At 41.5% G+C, this 21,367-nt stretch overlaps 2 protein-coding genes across 2 annotated transcripts in view; both read left to right on the top strand.

The window, feature by feature from the left end:
• The window catches only part of LOC135552611 (unconventional myosin-IXAa-like), a 186,377-nt gene extending 178,354 nt beyond the window's left edge, over window positions 1-8,023 (top strand). The window contains 4 exon segments of the mRNA XM_064984329.1: window positions 1,620-1,743; window positions 4,564-4,775; window positions 5,008-5,150; window positions 5,359-8,023. Coding sequence (XP_064840401.1) covers window positions 1,620-1,743; window positions 4,564-4,775; window positions 5,008-5,150; window positions 5,359-5,858 — 979 coding nt within the window. The 3' untranslated portion in view covers window positions 5,859-8,023.
• Window positions 8,024-11,373: 3,350 nt separating this feature from the next.
• scamp2l (secretory carrier membrane protein 2, like) lies at window positions 11,374-19,981 on the top strand. The gene is given in 10 exon segments (XM_064988752.1): window positions 11,374-11,543; window positions 12,200-12,277; window positions 12,925-13,014; window positions 13,962-14,079; window positions 14,742-14,870; window positions 15,381-15,428; window positions 15,431-15,539; window positions 15,753-15,854; window positions 16,557-16,674; window positions 16,850-19,981. Coding segments are annotated over 10 exon segments (996 nt in total). The 5' UTR covers window positions 11,374-11,486; the 3' UTR covers window positions 16,997-19,981.
• The last annotated feature ends 1,386 nt before the right edge of the window (window positions 19,982-21,367 follow it).

Here is a 21,367-nt window from a genome sequence, read left to right as displayed (position 1 = left end):
TATCCTGCTGCTGCTGTAGTATCCTGCTGCTGCTATAGTATCCTGCTACTAATATGTATATCCTGCTGCTAATATAGTATCCTCCTGCTGCTGCTATAGTATCCTGCTGCTATAGTATCCTGCTGCTGCTGTAGTATCTGCTGCTATAGTATGCTACTAATATATCCTGCTACTAATATAGTGCTGCTGCTACTAATAGTATCCCTGCTGCTGCTACTAATATAGTATCCTAGTATAATATAGTATCCTCCTGCTACTAATATAGTATATCCTGCTGCTAATATAGTATCCTCCTGCTACTAATATAGTATCCTGCTGCTACTAATATAGTATCCTCCTGCTACTAATATAGTATCCTCCTGCTACTAATATAGTATCCTCCCTGCTATAGTATCCTCCTGCTGCTGCTATAGTATCCCTGCTACTAATATAGTAGTATCCTACTAATATAGTATCCTCCTGCTGCTAATATAGTATCCCTGCTGCTGCTATAGTATCCTCCTGCTGCTAATATAGTATCCTCCTGCTACTAATATAGTATCCTCCTGCTGTATAGTATCCTGCTGCTACTAATATAGTATCCTCCAGCTGCTATAGTATCCTGCAGCTACTGCTATAGTATCCTCCAGCTGCTAATGTAGTATCCTGCTGCTACTATAGTATCCTCCTGCTAGCTATCCTTACTGCTGCTGCTATAGTATCCCTGCTGCTGCTATAGTATCCTATAGCTGCTGCTACTAGTATATCCTGCTGCTGCTATAGTATCCTGCTGCTGCTACTATAGTATCCTGCTGCTGCTGTAGTATCCTGCTGCTTCTACTATAGTATCCTGCTGATGCTACTATAGTATCCTGCTGATGCTACTATAGTATCCTGCTGATGCTACTATAGTATCCTGCTGATGCTACTATAGTATCCTGCTGATGCTACTATAGTATCCTGCTGATGCTACTATAGTATCCTGCTGATGCTACTATAGTATCCTCCTGCTGCTGCTATAGTATCCTCCTGCTGCTACTATAGTATCCTGCTGATGCTACTATAGTATCCTGCTGATGCTACTATAGTATCCTCCTGCTGCTGCTATAGTATCCTCCTGCTGCTGCTATAGTATCCTCCTGCTGCTGTAGTATCCTGCTGATGCTACTATAGTATCCTGCTGCTGCTATAGTATCCTGCTGCCTCTACTATAGTATCCTGCTGCTTCTACTATAGTATCCTGCTGCCTCTACTATAGTATCCTGCTGCCTCTACAGTATCCTCCTGCTACTAATATAGTATCCTGCTGCTGCTACTATAGTATCCTGCTGCTGCTACTATAGTATCCTGCTGCTGCTGCTTCTACTATAGTATCCTGCTGCCTCTACTATAGTATCCTGCTGCTACTATAGTATCCTCCTGCTACTATAGTATCCACCTGCTACTAATATAGTATCCTCCTGCTGCTACTATAGTATCCTGCTGCTGCTACTATAGTATCCTGCTGCTGCTACTATAGTATCCTGCTGCCGCTACTATAGTATCCTGCTGCCGCTACTATAGTATCCTGCTACTGCTACTATAGGATTACATAGATGTAGTGCTAGACTGCAATGTGACCATGGCTCTTCCTGTTCTAGGTGTGTGGAGCTCATCATCGGAGAGCAGATGAATAAGTACTGCGCCCGGCTAAAGGACATCAACAGTCTGGAGTTTGCAGAGAACAAAGCCAAGTGCAGATTGACCCTCATTCGGAGATCAATGGTAAAGTCAAGAGTTATAGATGTTCATCACCACTATCCACAGACCGTATTTGACAAGACATCAACTCCCATCAACTAGCTAACCTATCCTGTTAAAACACTGTTCTTAAATTAAACCCCCCAACTAGCTAACTTATCCTGTTAAAACACCCTTAAGTCAGCCTACCTTAAACCACCTCCTCTTCACACTAACTCTGTTTTCTCCCATTTTAATCCTGTCATTCCCCTTCCTGTCTTTCCTTCCTAATCCAGAAACCTGTACTAATTGCTGTTAGATTTATGACCATATCCCGCAGTACTGTTCCGGTATGTATCCACTCACTGTTACCAAGCCCAGGCTCGCCTAATCATAGTCAGCTGTCAGCTATTTTGTTGTGGCATTGATCACTGCTCACCGTGCCCACCTTGTCCTAATGCCGAGGTCTGCCCGGTGTTCTCCATCCTCACAACATGGCACCACCTCACTTTGTTCATGTCTGGCTGACCTATCTCTCACTTTCTTTCTCTCTGCTCTCTGGCTCTCCTCTCTCAATCCATCTCTTGATCCCTCTCTCGCCCCCTCTCTCTCCTCTCTTGCTTTTTCCTCTCTCTCCTCTCTTTTTCCTCTCTCCTTGCTTTTTCCTTTTTCACTTTTTCTCTCACTTTTTCCCCTCTCTCACTTTTTCCCCTCTCTCACTTTTTCCCCTCTCTCTTGCTTTTTCCTCTCTCCTTGCTTTTTCCTCTCTCTCGCTTTTTTCTCTCTCGCTTTTTCCTCTCTCTCTTTTTCCTCTCTCGCTTTTTCCTCTCTCGCTTTTTCCTCTCTCGTTTTTTCCTCTTTTCCCCTCTCGCTTTTTCCCCTCTCTCCTTGCTTTTTCCCCTCTCTCCTTGCTTTTTCCCCTCTCTCTTGCTTTTTCCCCTCTCTCTCGCTTTTTCCCCTCTCTCCTTGCTTTTTCCTCTCTCACTTTTTCCCTCTCTCCTCTCTTGCTTTTTCCTCTATCCTCTCTCTCCTCTCTTGCTTTTTCCTCTCTCCTCTCTCTCCTCTCTTGCTTTTTCCTCTCTCTCCTCTCTTGCTTTTTTTTCCTCTCTCTCACTTTTTCTCCTCTCTGGCTTTTTCCTCTCTCCTCTCTTTTCCTCTCTCTATCCTCTCTTTTCCTCTCTCTATCCTCTCTTTTCCTCTCTCTCTCCTCGCTTTTTCCTCTCTCCTTACTTTTTGCTCTCCTCTCTTTTCCTCTCTCCTCTCTTTTCCTCTCTCCTCTCTTGCTTTTTCCTCTCTCTCTCTCTCCTGTCTCCTCTCTTTTTCCTCTCTCTCCTCTCGTTTCCTCTCTCTCTCCTCTCGCTCTTTCTCTCTCCTCTCTTTTTCCTCTCTCTCTCCTCTCGCTCTTTCCCCTCTCCTCTCGCTTTTTCCTCTCTCTCTCACTTTTTCCTCTCTCTCCTCTCTTGCTTTTTCCTCTTTCTCCTCTCGCTTTTTCCTCTCCTCTTTTCCTCTCTCTCCTCTCGCTTTTTCCCCTCTTGCTTTTTCCTCTCTCTCCTCTCTTGCTTTTTCCTCTCTCTCTCCTCTCTTGCTTTTTCCTCTTTCTCCTCTCGCTTTTTCCTCTCTCTCCTCTCTTGCTTTTTCCTCTCCTCTCTCTCCTCTCTTGCTTTTTCCTCTCCTCTCACTTTTTCCTCTCTCTCTCCTCTCTTGCTTTTTCCTCTTCTCTCTTTTCCTCTCTCTATTTCTTTGTGTGAGCCCTGACTGTATAATATAATGGTGTCTTGTGGATGAAAGTTCAAAACATTGACATACTGTAATTTAATCATGCAAATGTTTGTTCATTAGATTTTGACTATGCTAAACTCTGACAGGATTTTCTGTATTTGACAGTGGTCCAACTCAAATACGTCATAATGATTTCATAACCTATAGTTCCATATTTTAATGACATATTTTATGTTTGTCATTGTCTTGGTTCACTCAATGTTTAATATCTACTAAACCCACGTTGGGTTGTTATTTGTATTGTATTTGTAAGTTTATAGAGTATATTGTATCATCACACTTCATCAGTTTCATCCTAAAATACACATTTGAGAAATGTGATTGTTTTTACTCCATTTCCTCCTGACCTTGTGGTCAAAATGTGGGAAATGATGTCCTACACTAGTGACTTATTATGTAATATAACCTATTCATAATAGAATTTCTTAGATTTTTCTGCCTCTTGTCCCATGATCCAATCAAAGATTGTCCCAATTACATGTGCTGTAGACCGTAGCAGCTCTTTGGTATTAAAGCAATTCCAGGAGAAATGTCCTGGTGTATCATCACATGGTAGCATTATGGAGGACTTTGTAAGAGGTTAGGGACCATATACTGTCCAGTGTCTTTGGCCTCATTTTCACTTTTATATTCTCTTTTGCTTCTCAATTGTTTGTACCACGCAGCCAAACGCAGCCAAAAAGGTAACCCATGCTGCACAGCATCCAACATGATTTTGCGATTGGGTATCTGCTGTGACTGCTGGTTGCTAGACTGCATGTGTGGGGAGCATGAGTCTTGGGGTCGTTATGGGTTTAAAAGGCGAACTATGAAACATTGATGTTTCAAGTATTACAAGTTGTTTTTTTTTGCATGTGCCGTCAAAGTAACTTGGTGGAAGGGCCCTCCTCGGTAGTAGGAGTAACGGCTGCTGGCTATACAACCTGAAATAGAATTAGCTGCCAGACGCTGTTATTTTCCCTGCTTTGCTATTCTTGTCATGAATCAGGACAATCCTACACCAGGACAAACGCTGGCATTAGCCTAAGCTAACATAAGCTAACACTAACTTCTCCCTGACTGAGTGTTTTGTGCTTTGTTTCGCAGGGCAAGGGCCACGTACGGCGGTTCAGCTACCACACGCCCTCGCCCCCAGTTAGCCCACGCCTGCCGTCCGTGACGGGTGCAGTGATGCAGGAGAGCGGCGGTGAGGAGGTGGGGGCGGGGCAGGAGCCTGAGGTATCGGAGCACCAGCAGTTGGCCATGCAGCAGGAGGAGAGGGTGCTGACGGAGCAGATCGAGAGCCTGCAGAAAGAGAAGTACCTTATAGCATTATACCTACAGTAGCATTTAGGGGGCGCCCTCAGTCAATGTGCAACGAAAAGCATGTTATAAAATAAATGTAGAAATACAGTATTATATCTTTACCAACAGGATATTTGAGGAATCTTAAATGAATGGCAAAGAGTACCTAAAATGAGGAAAATTAATGACTAAAACTGTCAGTGTGTTTTCCTTCTGCATTGACCTCACCAATGTTTGTCACCCCAGGGAGGAGCTAACCTTTGAGATGCTGACTTTGGAGCAGCGAGCATCAGACGATGAGACCCTGGAGTCGGAGGCGTCCATCGGCACGGCCGACAGCTCTGAGAACCTCAACGTGGACTCTGAAGGAGCCACCTCCGACTTCTCCGGTATGCCATGATATTAAACAGTATCATGGTCAACCTGTTTGGAAAATTCTTGTTAAAACTTGTGGTTATATTTTAAGTTTCTCTCTACAATTCTGTGTAGCAACAAGAGACATGAGTAAAACATTTGTTTTATTTAGTTGAAACATATAGTTTTCTACTGCGGCTACTATAGTATCCTGCATCATGGTCTGACCGCTGACCTTTTTAGGTCCCTCGGAGAGAGAACCCACGCTGGCCCCCGTCGCCCGAACCAAGAGGTCGGAGGGGAAGAGCCACCGACGCCGCAACCTACGCAGGCAACCAGACTCCCAGGACTCAGTGGACTCCTGTTCTACCATCTCCTCCCTCTCTTCCTCCTCCCACTTCCACCCGTCCTCTTCCTCCTCTGTGGCCACAGCTCGCCACTTTCGCTACCGCTCAAAATCGCCCTCTTCTGGCTCTGGCTCTGCCCAGGGCTTGTACCTGACCCAGCCTCCCCACCGCGACAGCTTGGACTGTCCCCCCCCAGCCAAACAGGAGGGGGCGTTCGAAGAGAGGTCACAGTTCACCAGCCGAGGCACCTTCAACCCGGAAAAGGGCAAACAGAAACTGAAAGGATCCAAGAACTCACCCTTGAGGCACTCCCATGACAGTGGGGGCCGCAGCAGGGATCCGCCTGACTTACCCCAGCAGCGGGTTTTGTATGGCAGCAATGAGTTCATGGTATGAAGGACAGTGGGAACACCTCCTTCGTCACAGCCCACTCTCCCTAAGAGCATGCGATCTGACCCCCTTCCTCAAACACTCCAGCTCACCCTTTCTCAGTCCACATCCGCAACGATGCAGAACTGTCCCCCCAAGTGCCATGTACACACTGTGTGTCCACCTCAGAGACAGGAGAGGGACAGGCTGGGAGTGGGAGAGGAGGAACCAGTAGAAAGTTGATCTCCTTAACTGCCAACCACACTCCCCATGGTCCCTCTGCAGGTCTGGGCCTCCCTCAGCCCAGGGGAGAGGGGACGTGTGGAGCAGGAAGGCAGAGAAAAGGGAATGCTGGGACACTGGGAGAGGACTACTCAGCCTCCGGGATCTCCCGAGCTGACGTCCCAATGCAAACTAGGAGGTGGAACGAGGCTAGAAGATGGGAAACCAAAAACCTACCGAGCCATTGACAGTGCTGCCGTGTCCATGAACTTGAGATCTCAATCATTGGCTGCTTTAAAGTTTACAGTTAAAAACAATCAATGTCAGCAGTGGTTCCTCTATTATTACAAATGTATTTTTCCCTTAAGCCTATTTAATAAATTTTTAATTTCATGGAAAGTATAAATCTATATAACTATATTATAAAGGTATAAATACTGTACAAAGCCGGAACACCAGTAACTGCTGGGGAGTTGAAGTCAAATATTTATCTTTTTCTTGAGGATCTTGGGCAGAGATGTATGGTATTGGACAAAGGCTGTGTACGTGTTTGAGTGTCAATTTGTGTGCGTGTGTGTATGAGAAGACCACTTGATGTGTTTTTATGTTTGTGCTGCTTCGTTCCTCTCCTGAGGGAAATACGGCCGTGAAAGGGACCAAGTTAACTGGTGTGTATTCTAGCCAAGGGGATCCCAGCTCTGTAAAGAATGGCGGATGTGTATAAAATCACTGCATTCACAGCTTAACAGCCATACAACAATTAGAATGTACAGTACAATATGTATTGGACAAATACCATTCTCCTTGCTCTGGATACATGTTACCCCCAAATCCTTGTCTTCCTGAGATATCAGTGTTGGATTCAATAGCAACCAAACAAGGACATGCACTTTCTTGTCTTCTGTCATTATTCGTAACAGTTCTTGTTTTTTTATGGATGTATTAGTTTAACATTTTTATTGGGATAGTTTTGTGGCGCTGTCATGTTGGACAGTCAGCTGTTTTTCAGTCAACAGTCAAAAGTCCCCTTTCAGTTTAAAACATGCTTTTTGTAACACTAAATCACTATCAGCTATCAGAGACTAAAATATTTAAAAAATATATTTTTTTAAACGATATTCAAACACTTCACAGTTCTAGTGTTTGAGGGGGAAAGTGACAAAAGGCCTCATACCTACAGTGTAAGGAAAAGTTGTTAGTTATACAGTACCAGTCAAACGTTTGGACACACCTACTCATTCAAGGGTTTTTTCTTTATTTTTACTATTTTCTACATTGTAGAATGATAGTGAAGACATAAACTATGAAATAACATACTGAATCATGTAGTAACCAAAAAAGTGTTAAGCAAATCAAAATATATTTTAGATTCATCAAAGTAGCCACCCTTTGCCTTGATGACAGCTTTGCGCACTCTTGGTATTCTCTCAACCTGGAATGCATTTCAATTAACAGGTGTGCCTTGTTAAAAGTTAATTTGTGGAATTTCTATCCTTCTTAAGCCAATCAGTTGTGTTGTGACAAGGACAGCTCATTATGACAAGAACAGCTCAAATAAGCAAAGAGAAACGATGGTCCATCATTACTTTAAGACATGAAGGTCGGTCAATCCGGAAAATTTCAATAACGTGTTATTTCATAGTTTGGATGTCTTCACTATTATTTACAATGCAGAAAATAGTACAAATGAAAACAACCCTGGATGAGTAGGTGTGTCCAGACATTGGTACTGGTACTGTAGTTGTACCAAACAATATTTTTCTTATACTGCATGGTACAGGCATGAGCTTTAATTCAGAGGTTCAAAATCAGATTTGCATTTGTCATACAAAAGGAAGACCTTGGCACAGCTCACACATCGCATACGCAAAACATATTATTATTAATTAAGGTTGATTACACGAGTGCAGTGTACATGATCATCGAGCAGTAGAATAAAGTATTGTTATTAATAAATATAATATATGCCATTTAGCAGATGCTTTTTTCCAAAGTGACTTAGACATTTTACTTATGGGTAGTCGTGTAATTATTATTAATATTGATAATAATACTTTACAATAATTACTGTTTTGATAAATCAGTTGGAATGGAATATCTCCACCAGATGTCCTAGTATATACACTTCCTGACAAAGATCTAACCATGTACATTCCTAGTATATACAGACAAAGATCTAACCATTAATGTTGACGGTACATGTCTTATTTGATCTAACCATTCTTCCTAGTATTCTTCCTAACCATAACAGTACATGTCCTAGTATATACACTTCCTGACAAAGATCTGACCATAACAGTACATGTCCTAGTATATACACTTCCTGACAAAGATCTAACCATAACAGTACATGTCCTAGTATATACACTTCCTGACAAAGATCTAACCATAACAGTACATGTCCTAGTATATACACTTCCTGACAAAGATCTAACCATAACAGTACATGTCCTAGTATATACACTTCCTGACAAAGATCTACACCCAGTACATGTCCTAGTATATACACTTCCTGACATAAAGTACATGTCTACACTTCCTGACAAAGATCTAACCATAACAGTACATGTCCTAGTATATACACTTCCTGACAAAGATCTAACCATAACAGTACATGTCCTAGTATATACACTTCCTGACAACAGTACATGTCCTAGTATATACATGTCCAAAGATCTACCCATAACAGTACATGTCCTAGTATATACACTTCCTGACAAAGATCTAACCATAACAGTACATGTCCTAGTATATACACTTCCTGACAAAGATCTAACCATAACAGTACATGTCCTAGTATATACACTTCCTGACAAAGTATATACACTTCCTGACAAAGATCTAACCATAACAGTACATGTCCTAGTATATACACTTCCTGACAAAGCTCTAACCATAACAGTACATGTCCTAGTATATACACTTCCTGACAAAGATCTAACCATAACAGTACATAGTCCTGACAAAGTATATACATGTCCTTCCTGACAAAGATCTAACCATAACAGTACATGTCCTTAGTATATACACTTCCTGACAAAGACAAAGTACATGTCTACACTTCCCATAACATAAGTACATGTCCTAGTATATACACTTCCTGACAAAGCTCTAACCATAACAGTACATGTCCTAGTATATACACTTCCTGACAAAGCTCTAACCATCAGTACACCTAGTATATAACAAAGTACATGTACATGTCCTAGTATATACACTTCCTGACAAAGATCTAACCATAACAGTACATGTCCTAGTATATACACTTCCTGACAAAGATCTAACCATAACACAAAGATCTAACCATAACAGTACATGTCCTAGTATATACACTTCCTGACAAAGCTCTAACCATAACAGTACATGTCCTAGTATATACACTTCCTGACAAAGATCTAACCATAACAGTACATGTCCTAGTATATACACTTCCTGACAAAGCTCTAACCATAACAGTACATGTCCTAGTATATACACTTCATGACAAAGATCTAACCATAACGGTACATATCCTACTATACACTTTAAGGCAAAGCTCCAAATAGCTTCGACACTTGCACACTATCCATTCCAGCCATGTAAGTAGATAACACAGTCCCTCTACCCAAATCCATAGACTTGTACATCAATTATGATACAGAATAATACGTCTGTTGGCTGTTGAAAACTTATGGAGGCCCACTGGTCAGTGTGACAGATAAATAGACATGTACACTAAACATATACTGTCTGTGTCTACTTTCATATTCCATGTGTAGCGAGACACACATCTGCAGTATATTTCCCACACATATACATACTTTTGCGTTGCATTAAAATGATCTCAAACTAATATCAAACACCTTGATTCATCTGCAAGGTATGTTAGTGCCTTTTTATCTGTGTCAATCAGCGTGGTCCACAATTCCGTGCTCTGGTCTGAACTCTGGAAGAAGATACTGGGGAAGTATCGTGTCGGTGGTCCTCCGATCTCTGCATAGTACTTGGTGTTCTCCATCTCTCCACTGGTCCGAAGAGTGACTCTGATGGTTCAACCCTGAGCTGACCACTGGACTGCACTGAACAGGACAACTGCCAGGCTGATTTGTCAAGATACAAATTTACCAAAGGGATATGTTTAGCCTTTAAAATGCCTATGATAAAGATAATGAATTTACAGAGCTGTGTAACAACTCTTATTACATCCATGTATAGAGTGGGTGTCTGTTAAACAATGTGATTTAGTTTTAAATCCTGACTCTTCGGTAGATGAGCCACGTTACAATTCCCACCAAGTGGGAATTCAACTGTTCTGCCTGCGGCTATGGAATCCTGACCTGTTCACGGGACGTGCTACCTGTCCCAGACCTAGTATTTGACCATGCTGGTCATTTATGAACATTTGAACATCTTGGCCATGTTCTGTTATAATCTCCACCCAGCACAGCCAGAAGAGGACTGGCCACCCCTCATAGCCTGGGTCCTCTCTAGGTTTCGTCCAAGGTTTTGGCCTTTCTAGGGAGTTTTTCCTATCCAATGTGCTTCAACACCTGCATTGCTTGCTGTTTGGGGTTTTAGGCTGGGTTTCTGTACAGCACTTTGAGATATCAGCTGATGTACAAAGGGCTATATAAATATATTTGATTTGATTTGAAGTGGGTTACTCTTATTGGCGTGATGCGTAGGTAGTTTGCCTTCTACTTCCCTGTCCCTCCGTTCTCTACATCGGTGTCTAAAAATGGGATGGTAGCGTGTGAGGGGCTAATGTGGTCGAAGTACGGGACGTGCCATCCCGTTTAGAGGGGGCAGTGTAGCGATCCTCACTAATATGAACAACATTACATGTACCACCAAATGGTTTAACCCTGTCGGCATGATGCGTAGGGTGTTTGCCATTTACGCCAGCGACACAGGTTCGCTTCAATATCAAACCATTTGACATTACTTAAATAGAACCATCAAGCTTCATGTCAGATTACAGTCCAGATAATATATGCAGTGCAATATAATTAAGGCATGTTTCGTTTAAACTAATACTTAAAAAAAATGTATTTATGGTTACAAGCCTACCATAGCCTACAAATACTTTTCTGAACTGGTTTCAAGACATGCTTTGGTAAATGACTCCCTGATAAAATAAAGGTTAAATAAAATATCAATGAAATGGAATCTTCACTGTACAGCTCTGAGACATGGGAGTAGGATTTAGGAAGTCACGAGAATGTCACATTTGAAACCAATTGTACCCTATTTTCTAAAAATAAAGATAATTGATTTTAAATGAACGCTCGAGACTGCCCCAGATCAGCTGACGCAGTTTGCGTATCCTGCTACGCCTGCGCACTGAGCACTGTCTAACAGCACCATCAACAGACTGGGGAACAAGCAGCCAGAGGAGAGGCACAAGCTGGCGTTTTGTTTACCTCCAAAATAAGAAGATAACATTTTCTCAAAATGTCGGGATTTGACGAGAACCCATTTGTAGATGCAGTGGATGTCAATCCTTTCCAGGTGAGCAATTCATTTAGACCTAACTGTAAGCTCTGACTTGCGTTGTCCTTATGTTCCCTTCTGAACGCTGTAAAAGATATACTGCAACAGAAACCAGTTTGGTTGGTTGCTGGGTTGGGCCTGGGTCTACTTCCTTGTTCAGATGAGAGAACGTAGCATGATTGACAATGTTGTGTGCCAGTCATTTCAGTCAATATATTTGGTAGGCCAATAAGGACACGTATAAGGTGTTCTATTAGCCTTTACCAAAGCAGGTAGCTAGGCCCCATTGACTTGTATAGGCCCATAGATGGCTAGCTATCAATAACCTATCCTGTCATCCGCTCAATTTTACAACGACTACTGGGAGCAAGTTGTTTTTAATAGACGAGTATATGCCATTTTTTGGCCTACGCATGTAAGAAGGTCAGGACTCATTTCCTACCAATAATGATAGTTATGCACCCGTAGCAAGTGCACCTGTCTTGCTTTCAACGAATATAGCCCCCTGCTATTCTCTGTTTTCACACATTGTAATTCTAGCCTAATGAACTATCCCCTATAGGTTTGCGTGGGATTTTATACCTGAAAGAACCAACTATCAGTCAAATAACCAGAGGGAAGTTGTTATTTCGTGTTTTTACTCTTAAGAAAATATATTGTTGTCTCTAATACAGGATGCCTCAGTCACACAAGTCACCAGCGGTGGGATTGAAACCGTTGAGGAATTCAACCCATTCTCAGCCAGTGCTATGGTAAGATGAGCCAAAATACTTTAAAGTACTACATAAATTGTTTTTGGGGTTATTTGTATATTTATATTTTGGACAACTTTTACTCCATCACATTCCTTAAGAAAATAAATGTACTTTTTTACTCCATACATTTTTCCTGGCACCCAAAAGTACTCGTTATATTTTGAATGCTTAGCAGGACATGAAAATGGTCCAATTAACACACTTATCAAGAGAACATCTGTGGTCATCCCTACTGCCTCTGATCTGGCAGACTCACTAAACACACATGCTTTGTTTGTAAATTGTCAGTGTTGGAGTGTGCTGGTGGCTATCCGGGAATTAAAAAATAAACAAGAAAACTGTGCTGCCTGGTTTGCTTAATATAAGGAATGTTAAATAATTTATACTAAGTATATTTTAGCAATTACATTTACTTTCAATGCATATTCATATAATGTGGGCACAGTGACGACGTCATCTTCCTGAAAAGAAGCAAATGAATCTGACCAACATCCAGAGGAAATATGTTGATTTGGGAGCGTCTTGTGATGTGAATGAGACTTAGTTTAATTTCAGACAAGAGTATATGTACATGTGGTTTTGTATATCTACATGCAGATTTCTTTTTATTTGTGATTTTGACTGTGTGTGTGTGTTTGTTTCAGGGCACCCACACTGGGACCACCATCCCTATCTCTGCTGCCTCCTCCCAACCAGCTGTCCTACAGGCTTCTGCTGTGGAGCCCACCCCACAAGTGAGTAACAGAGACCTGAATGAGGAGGAGGGAGGTTGGCAGCGTGGTACACTGACAATTTTAGACACAACAAGGACTTCCTTTTGACTCTAGCTATTGCTCAAAGCTGAGTACAACACGCACTCAAATTCACTGAACTCCTGAGTTGTTTGTGATGACTAAGTGGCTAAGCGAGGCCACATGAAGGCAAATCATTTCAGCTTGTTTCATATTGTTCTTAATACTATGTCTTGTTTTGACTGATTTCATGTTGACGCTAATATGGCAAAAATTTGCTAGCTAGCTAACCAACAACTATAACGATGTATTTGAGAGAAAAGTACTCATTGTGTAAATATATTTATACTTTCAATAAACATTGGAGATGAAATATAGTTGACATGTTGTCACAAACAATCTAAACCAACACCTTCTGTTTCGCCCCATAGTTGTGCCTTGGTTTTGTTGCTAAATAACCAACCCATCTGCATTGATCTGAATAGGCACATTAAAACAAAGGTCAGAGAGAACTGGAAAAGCATCCTGACTTGGTCATACTATTCAAGGTTTTTTGCAAGGGCCCTGGTGTTGGTCCTACTTTACCTTTAGTGGACAAAGTAGTATTTAGATAAGCTAGTACTGTGTAATGACAGTGTAGTTTAGGTACACATTCTTCCAATTGTTGTTTGAGACTTCACATGTCCCATTTCCAAGTTACCTCACAATATAAAGATGAAAAAACAATTGACCTAGGGTTATGGGAAGTTTAGAATGCATGTGAAAATGCAACCGTGTAAAAAACAAATTGCACGAGTTGGTATGAATTTTCTCTGCAAATGGGCAGAGAAGGAACTTCTTATTAAATGCATTGTACCCACCAACTTGATGTATTGCAACCATTTTGTGCCCGAACACTCCATCTTGGTTCAAGGTGGTTTGTAACACAGCTCTTTCCCATTGTCCACCAGGCTACTGCGGCTGCTGCCCAGGCTAACCTGCTCAGGCAACAGGAGGAGCTGGAGAAGAAAGCTGCTGAACTGGATCGGAAAGAGCAGGAGCTCCAGAACAGGTCTGGAGGCCACATTAGTAAGTTTGTCACTTGATTATGTTCAATTGAAATCTGTCTTGACCAAATTATAAATACAAAAGTTGATTCAACTTGTTAAAAAGAAAAATGCTATTGCAACCTTTTTGCAATCGGGAATTGAGACCAAAAGCTCAAGAGAAGTTTCAAGTGTTTAATACCAAGGATGCCATCAGCTGAGTGCATACATTTAGAAAGCTCACAACACATCTTATGCTCTTCCCTTGTAGGTGTCGCCTCCCCAGTTATACATTTTATGACCCCAATGAGTTTCCCTCCTCTCTCCTGTGGAATGTCCATGATCCTCTCTTGTTTACCTAGATGTCAAAATCACACACCGTCCATCTTCATCCTGGGCCTGACCCTGCTCTCTGTTCCTAGGCAATTTCCTTTTATCTAATTAGTTCAACCTTTCTAAATTAGCATACACACAGTTTCATGGCCTGAACTCCATTAATACTCACAGTAATCATTCACTAAACAGGATACTAACAAACTGCAGTTTAACTTGAAACATGTTACATTTGAACAGAATCCATTACTGCCTTTTAAATTGACTCCCTACTGTAGTGTTTTATCTTTCTAATTTACGTTGTACTTGTATTGTTTCGTCAGATTATGTACCCATGTAACTCTTCATGGCAGTAAACTCTTTATTTGACAGCAAAAGAAAACAACTGGCCGCCACTTCCCAAGTTTTCCCCCATAAAGCCTTGTTTCTACCAGGACTTCAACGAAGACATCCCTGAAGAGTACCAGAAGATATGCAAGAGGATGTACTACCTTTGGATGTGTACGTACACCTTGCATCTTAAAGCTGCGCTATATAACTTTTTGCGCAACCCACCAAATTCGCATAGAAATGTGAGTTATAGATTTCTCATTCAAGAAAGTCTAAGAAGCAGTAGATCTGTTCTATGTGTGCTATTTCTATGTTTCCGGTTCTTAAGTTTTGTTTTTTCCTCTTTTACTTTCGGTTTTCCACACCAGCTTCAAACAGCTGAAAATACAATATTTTTGGTTATGGAAAAGGTATAAAACTGGTACAATGATTCTCTACACTATACTTATTTTGTCACGTAAACTGAAATTAGGCGAACTATTCCAATTTTAGCATCCAGGGATTGGTGGAGTGATTTCTGCATATTGCACCTTTAATTGAGTAATTAATGATATTACATGCTTGTCGGTGACAATAGTCAACAATCCCAAAGTACTAGTCATAAGATATTAGTCCCCAAGCTCCTCTCCAACACTGCACCAGTTTCTTCTAGTCTCACATTCATTTGTTTTGTCTCTCCAGTTCACAGTATCACACTCTTCCTGAACCTTCTGGCCTGCCTGGCCTACTTCACGGCCGATCCAAAGCGGGGGTGGACTTTGGTCTGTCCATCCTCTGGTTCGTCCTCTTCACCCCCGTCTCTTTCGTCTGTTGGTACAGGCCAGTGTACAAAGCCTTCAGGCAAGTTCTTTGCTCAAATATAGTTTTACCTTTTGAATAAAAGTGTTTATATAAGTAAAGCCCCTTGTGACGACGGAGTTGCTAAAGTCAAAACAGACTGGAACCTACTTAACACTGTAGAATGTCTTAATTCCACATGACCTAATTAGTTTTATTGTGAAGTCCATATATGTGTTGGTGATTGTTAACCCTTTGTCCTGGTTTGTTCTTCAGGTCGGACAGTTCCTTCAGCTTCTTCTTCTTCTTCTTTGTTTTCTTCTTCCAAGTGTCTGTCTACATCATCCAGTGTGTGGGGATCCCCAAGTGGGGGAACAGGTCAGTGAAACAATATGATACACGAGATGGCACCTCAGGGAATCTTCTTTGCGGAAGTGTGTGAGTGCGGTATGTTTGTGTATGTATTTGCGCACACAAGTACAGGTGTGTGTATAATATGTACTGTGTCTTTGGGTGTGTAATATGTACTGTGTTTGGGTGGGTGTAGGTTTCCCTTCACATCTTTGTGTGGGTGTGTACGTGTGTGTGTGCATCTGGTCCTGCATCTTCTCTCTTGCATCTCTTTGACAGATCTCCTGCTGGCTAATCTGTTGCTGTGCCCTTTGTCCTGGGGCTGCTTTGTAAGTGTGTGACACTTAGCTCATCTCTCTTACCTTATTTCACACTTTCGTGTTGACCCAAACCAAATTGTGTTGGTGCAGATATTTTATTTTCACATTGTCATTTTCAACATGATTCCAGTAACCAGGCCAGCTCAGTAGTTTGCTTTGGCTTAGTAGTGGGAAAAGCCCTTCTGGCTCCTCAAACCTTTTGGTCTTGCTTCTTTTGTGAAGTAGGCTTCACTGTCCCGTGTCATCCTAATAAACTTTGCCTGTCTGTTGGTCATCGTGTGGGTTTGTGACTGTTTGCTAAAAATAATTCTGTCGACAAAGGGTTTTGTATGCCTCATTGATGTTATGTTGCTATGGATTTATTTTCTGAAGGTGTAAATGAGGATGTGTTATTTGTCTTGTTTTCCAGTGGATGGATTTCATCCATCACCATGATAAGAAGCAACATGGCTGTAGCTGTGGTCATGATGGTTGTGGCCGGCTGCTTCACTGTGAACGCTGTCCTCGCCATCATCCTACTCAAAATGGTACATTTTGGACTATCTCAATCCTTCAGAATTGATTCAAACTTGTTGAGGTCATTATGGACAAAACATCCACCCACCAAGGCCAATACAGCCTGAAAAGATTCAAAGGCAACTCCATTCCCTTCAATAATCCCCTGTCTATCGTGCCTGACCCCTGCCTTCTCCCCCTTGTCAGGTCCACTCTAACTATCGTCGGACGGGGGCCAACTTCACCAAGGCCCAGCAGGAGTTCTCTTCGGGGGTCCTCACCAACCAGACCTTTCAGAGCGCCGCGGCCAGCGCCGCCTCCTCAGCCGCCCAGGGGGCCTTCCAAGGACGCTAGTGATCCTAAAGCCACAGGGCCAGGTTCCTCCTAACCTTTCTAGGCACCTCTCACTCACTCCAAGCCCCGTTTTGTCCCATGGCCTCAGTGTCTCTGCAGAGGCAACAGAAATGGCTGACAGGACAGAAATTAGACTGGTATACCGGAACATTACAATTTACTGCTGTATCATGGACATTCTCTAACCACAGCCATTGATGCATAATCCCAATTCAACCACTAGCCCCGTGTATTCAATGTGGTGGAAACTCTGCTAGCTAATCAGAGGGTATAAATGGAGCTATTACCATGTTGATTGGACTTATCCAAGTGTCTGGGGGGTTGGTTTGGGATTGTGGTGTCTTGCTGGTATGGGGGTTTGGTTTGGGATTGTGGTGTCTAGCTGGTAGGGGTCTAGGGTTGGTTTGGGATTGGGGTGTCTAGCTGGTCGGGGGCTAGGGTTGGTTTGGGTTTGGGCACCAGAGTTTGGGAAAGTGTCCTCCATGTTGGTACCAAACATTCCATGACAATAATGTACATTTTCTTTCTAAGTGGAATGTGATACGTTAAGAAAGCGAATGCGTAGTCTGTATTGCTCGTGTCCTGTAGGTTTTAATGCTATTACACTATGCTCCTAGCAAAGGAGGAATGCTCTCCCTAGAATACTTTACATTATCATTTTAATCCTCACTAGAATGAAATAGTTTGGTACCAGCATGGCGCTTATCATTATGAAAACACAATCTCGAATTAAGTTGTATTTTTATTCAGTATATCAATTGCGCTCTGTCCCATAGCCTAGTCTTCACCTCGTTATGTTCTCTTCTTCCTCACTGTCCTGCCCTATCCAGACACTCAGGTCCTCTTCTCAGGACATACTGTACCGTTAACAGAGATCTCCAACTCTAGTTGTGGAGAGCCACTGTTAGTGCAGGATTCTGTTCTTTCCTAACACTAACACACACGTTTCAAATACTCAACTGATCACGGTCTTCAGTCTCGACCTTGATTTTGTTTCAATCCGGTGTGTTGCTGCTAGGCTGGAACAATGCCTGCGTACCCAGTGGCTGTCCAAGACTGAAGTTGGAGATCCTTGTATTACAAGGGTTTGGGTACAAAAATGTTACCGAAGTGGGCATCTGAGGTAAAAACACTGAAATGTCTACTGAAGGAATTACATTTTATTTTGTGAAGTTTACATTGTTGTTGAGGTGTATTTTTGCTCTGATCATAATATATTGAAGGGATGAATGGTTTTATTTCTTAGATTTTTTTTTGTGATTTCATATTTTACTGTTCTTCAATCCCTCAGTAGGGTTGGACTTGCTGAAGTATGATAAGGCAACTGCTGTGTTTTTGTAGATACAATAATGAAGATATTGGGTGACGGTTTAACTCAATGGGAAATACTGTACACGCAGATGTTAGTGCACCACCCCCTGTATCCCTCCTACTGTACTTTAAAGTAACTGTCCAGTTAAAATCACACTTATAAAAGTTAATGTTCTGTTAACTCCTACCCAAATAATGTTGTTGACTCATCCTATACTCATATTTTTGTCAAAACCATAAATTGGAGGGGGAAAAACACCTCAAACAGTTTAAAAAATGCTTGCTATTTCCTCAGAGGAGGATGAGCAGGCTAATCAGTGGTCTACTCGCAGTAATATTTTTAATAACCGGTATACGCCCACACCATTCCAACACAGAATAGCTGTTTTTTTATTGTATTTATTTATTTTAATTGGAAGGAAAACAATGTCATATTGTGCATAATTATAGGTCATATTTCATAGAAATATTAACACAGGACAGTTACTTTAATGAACATAGAACCACTTCTGTGCTGTCACCACTACGTTTTGGAGTTGGTGGCTTTGGTATTATGACGTCAGGACAGGTGGGATCTTTTCTTACAAATCAGACAAAGGACTAGTTAGTTTTAAATTGACACTTAATTATTTTTTCTCTATGAATGAGACAGACCAGACCAGTCAATGTGGGTACTGTGACATGCTCATAGACATTTCTGGAAGATTGAATGTATTTAGTGCAAGAATAGAATTTAGGTACAGCCATGTGAGAATGAGTGAGTGGATGGAGGAATGAGCTGACAGGACAAATGAATGAATGATTTGACTAATTCCATGATGATCTAAATGTATTAATGAATAGTTAGTTATTGATTGTGGATATGTGCCTAAAGTAAAGTTCAGTACAATAACTCTGAAGATTACAGTAAACCAAGTCACGACTTCTAATACAGCAACGATCAAAAAATAGATTTACATTCTTGATTTTAGTTGTTGGGTAGTAGTTACAACACCGGCTTATTATTATTATTTGTAATGTACGGTTACTCTACACTTTTTCTGAAATGTCACTATGCTATCTACTGGACATTTGTAGTCTTGCTACACTACCGCTGTTGGTTCCTGATATGTCAACTCTCAGATGCTATGTAGCTGACACTGGTTTACTGGGATTTATTTTTGAGCCTAAAACTCACTGAGACATGACTTTAAATGAGCCTCACCTTCTGCCTATTAACTACCATTATGATCCATCTGTGTTTTGAATGTTTGTCCAGATACTTGTGTATTTATCTGATCCTTCTATTGGGTAGAGTACTGTTACTGGGTATTATCTAGCACAGGGGTGTCCAACCCTTCTTCTGGAAAGCTACTGAGTGTGCAGGCTTTTGTTTTAGCCCTGCTCTGACACCTAATTCAACTGCTCATCAGGGCCTTGCATGACTAGCTGATAGCTTCTGATTTGGTCGAATCAAGTAGGGATGGGATGGAATGGAAGCCTGCACAGTGCACACCCAGTAGCTCTCCAGGATGGCTGTCCTTCTGGAGGTCAAGGGTCAAATCTGTTTGTCACTGTACATATGTCTGACATGTTACAAAGCTGTTATTTTGTCTGAGGGATTTTTACAACTTATCTCTGAAGTAATTTATAGATCTATTGTTACTGCTATTATTCAATAAATGGATGCATTTCTTTGCTCTCTCTTGAACGTCAAAGATTGAAAAAAAATTTTTTTAAATAAAAAAGGTACATGCCCAGGCTTTCTGCCTGCCTGTGGGGTGTTCAAGTGCTGTTGGAAAGTCATTGTAGAAAGATACTACCCAACTTTTCCACTTGGAAAGTATCAGAATCAACCAACAGGAAGCTCTACGTAAATAACGTACGTTAATTTTAACTCTGAGCCGGTGGTTCCTAGTTTCTGACTTATTATGAATGTGCCAACAGCCCTACATGTCGTAGGGTGGTGATGTCTCCCCGCTTTCCTCTCGCGTGCAATTTGGGGACGAACGGCACTTGGATCCTGATTCAACCATTTGTATCTTCTTAGGGGTTTTACAGCAACATGCAGCCTGGCTTCTATCATGCAGCATTACTGCAGCCTATTGTACCTAAACTAGCTGACCCATCAACAGTCCCATTTAGTCACAGAGAATTAGTTATCTAAAAACATCTATACAATTAATAATATGAGCTATCCGACAGCACAACGCAGGGGAAAATAAATAGGACAGCGAACTCTAAAATACAGATAATTTGAGAAATTGACTGAGTTATTTCATTTGATTTTATCTAATCAGATTTTTTAAAGAAATGTTTTATAGTTTATTGTGACAGATATGAATAAAGGGGAGATACAGGGACCGCGATTCGATCCCACACAGGCAGGGGGACCATATGAATGTCGAACCACAAGGAGCTATATCAAGTGACCATTTAACTATTAAATCAACCTCTTTTCATGGACTAAGAACTGGAGTGGTTTATCTTTAGAGACGTGAGTTAAAATCACCACACTGTTGCAAACAACAAAAACTAGTAGTTCAATATAAACAAACAAAAGTTAGTTCTAAAAACTATTTTTAAAAGTAAAAAAACAAGAGCTCAAAAATTGTCCAGGTTATAACCAAAAATATGAACGTGATTCAAGCGTTGCAATAGAGAAATGTAGTCCCATATCATTTTAGCATTCAAACTTGTTGATTATAACAGTCAGGAGGAATGTTTGGACTGATCTGGAAAAGCTATTTTCAACTGCCGTTTCATGCCAGCATGATAGCTGTACTGTTCGTTTATGGTTGACCTGGTACTTAGGTTGACCTTGGTTCAAGGTACGTGAATGCATGCTACTTGATGCACCGAGTTTACAAGTCGTATTTCCAAACACTCAGAGGTCGAGAACAATGCATTACATCCAACAAAGCTGTGGGCCTCCAGGGACACGCTGCTGCAATGCTTTCTGGGTGATGTAGTCCCTCTTCACAAATCAGTCTGTTTCCTGTGACCTCACTTATACTGTATCTGGTGAAGTCTGTTCTGGTTAAGATCCAGGTCAATCATCCCATTGGGTGTGGAATTGAA

This window comes from Oncorhynchus masou, chromosome 2, assembly GCF_036934945.1.
Source record: "Oncorhynchus masou masou isolate Uvic2021 chromosome 2, UVic_Omas_1.1, whole genome shotgun sequence".
NCBI lineage: Eukaryota > Metazoa > Chordata > Actinopteri > Salmoniformes > Salmonidae > Oncorhynchus > Oncorhynchus masou.
Note: the sequence above shows the minus strand (reverse complement) of the source record. Positions and strands in the feature narration are given on the sequence as shown.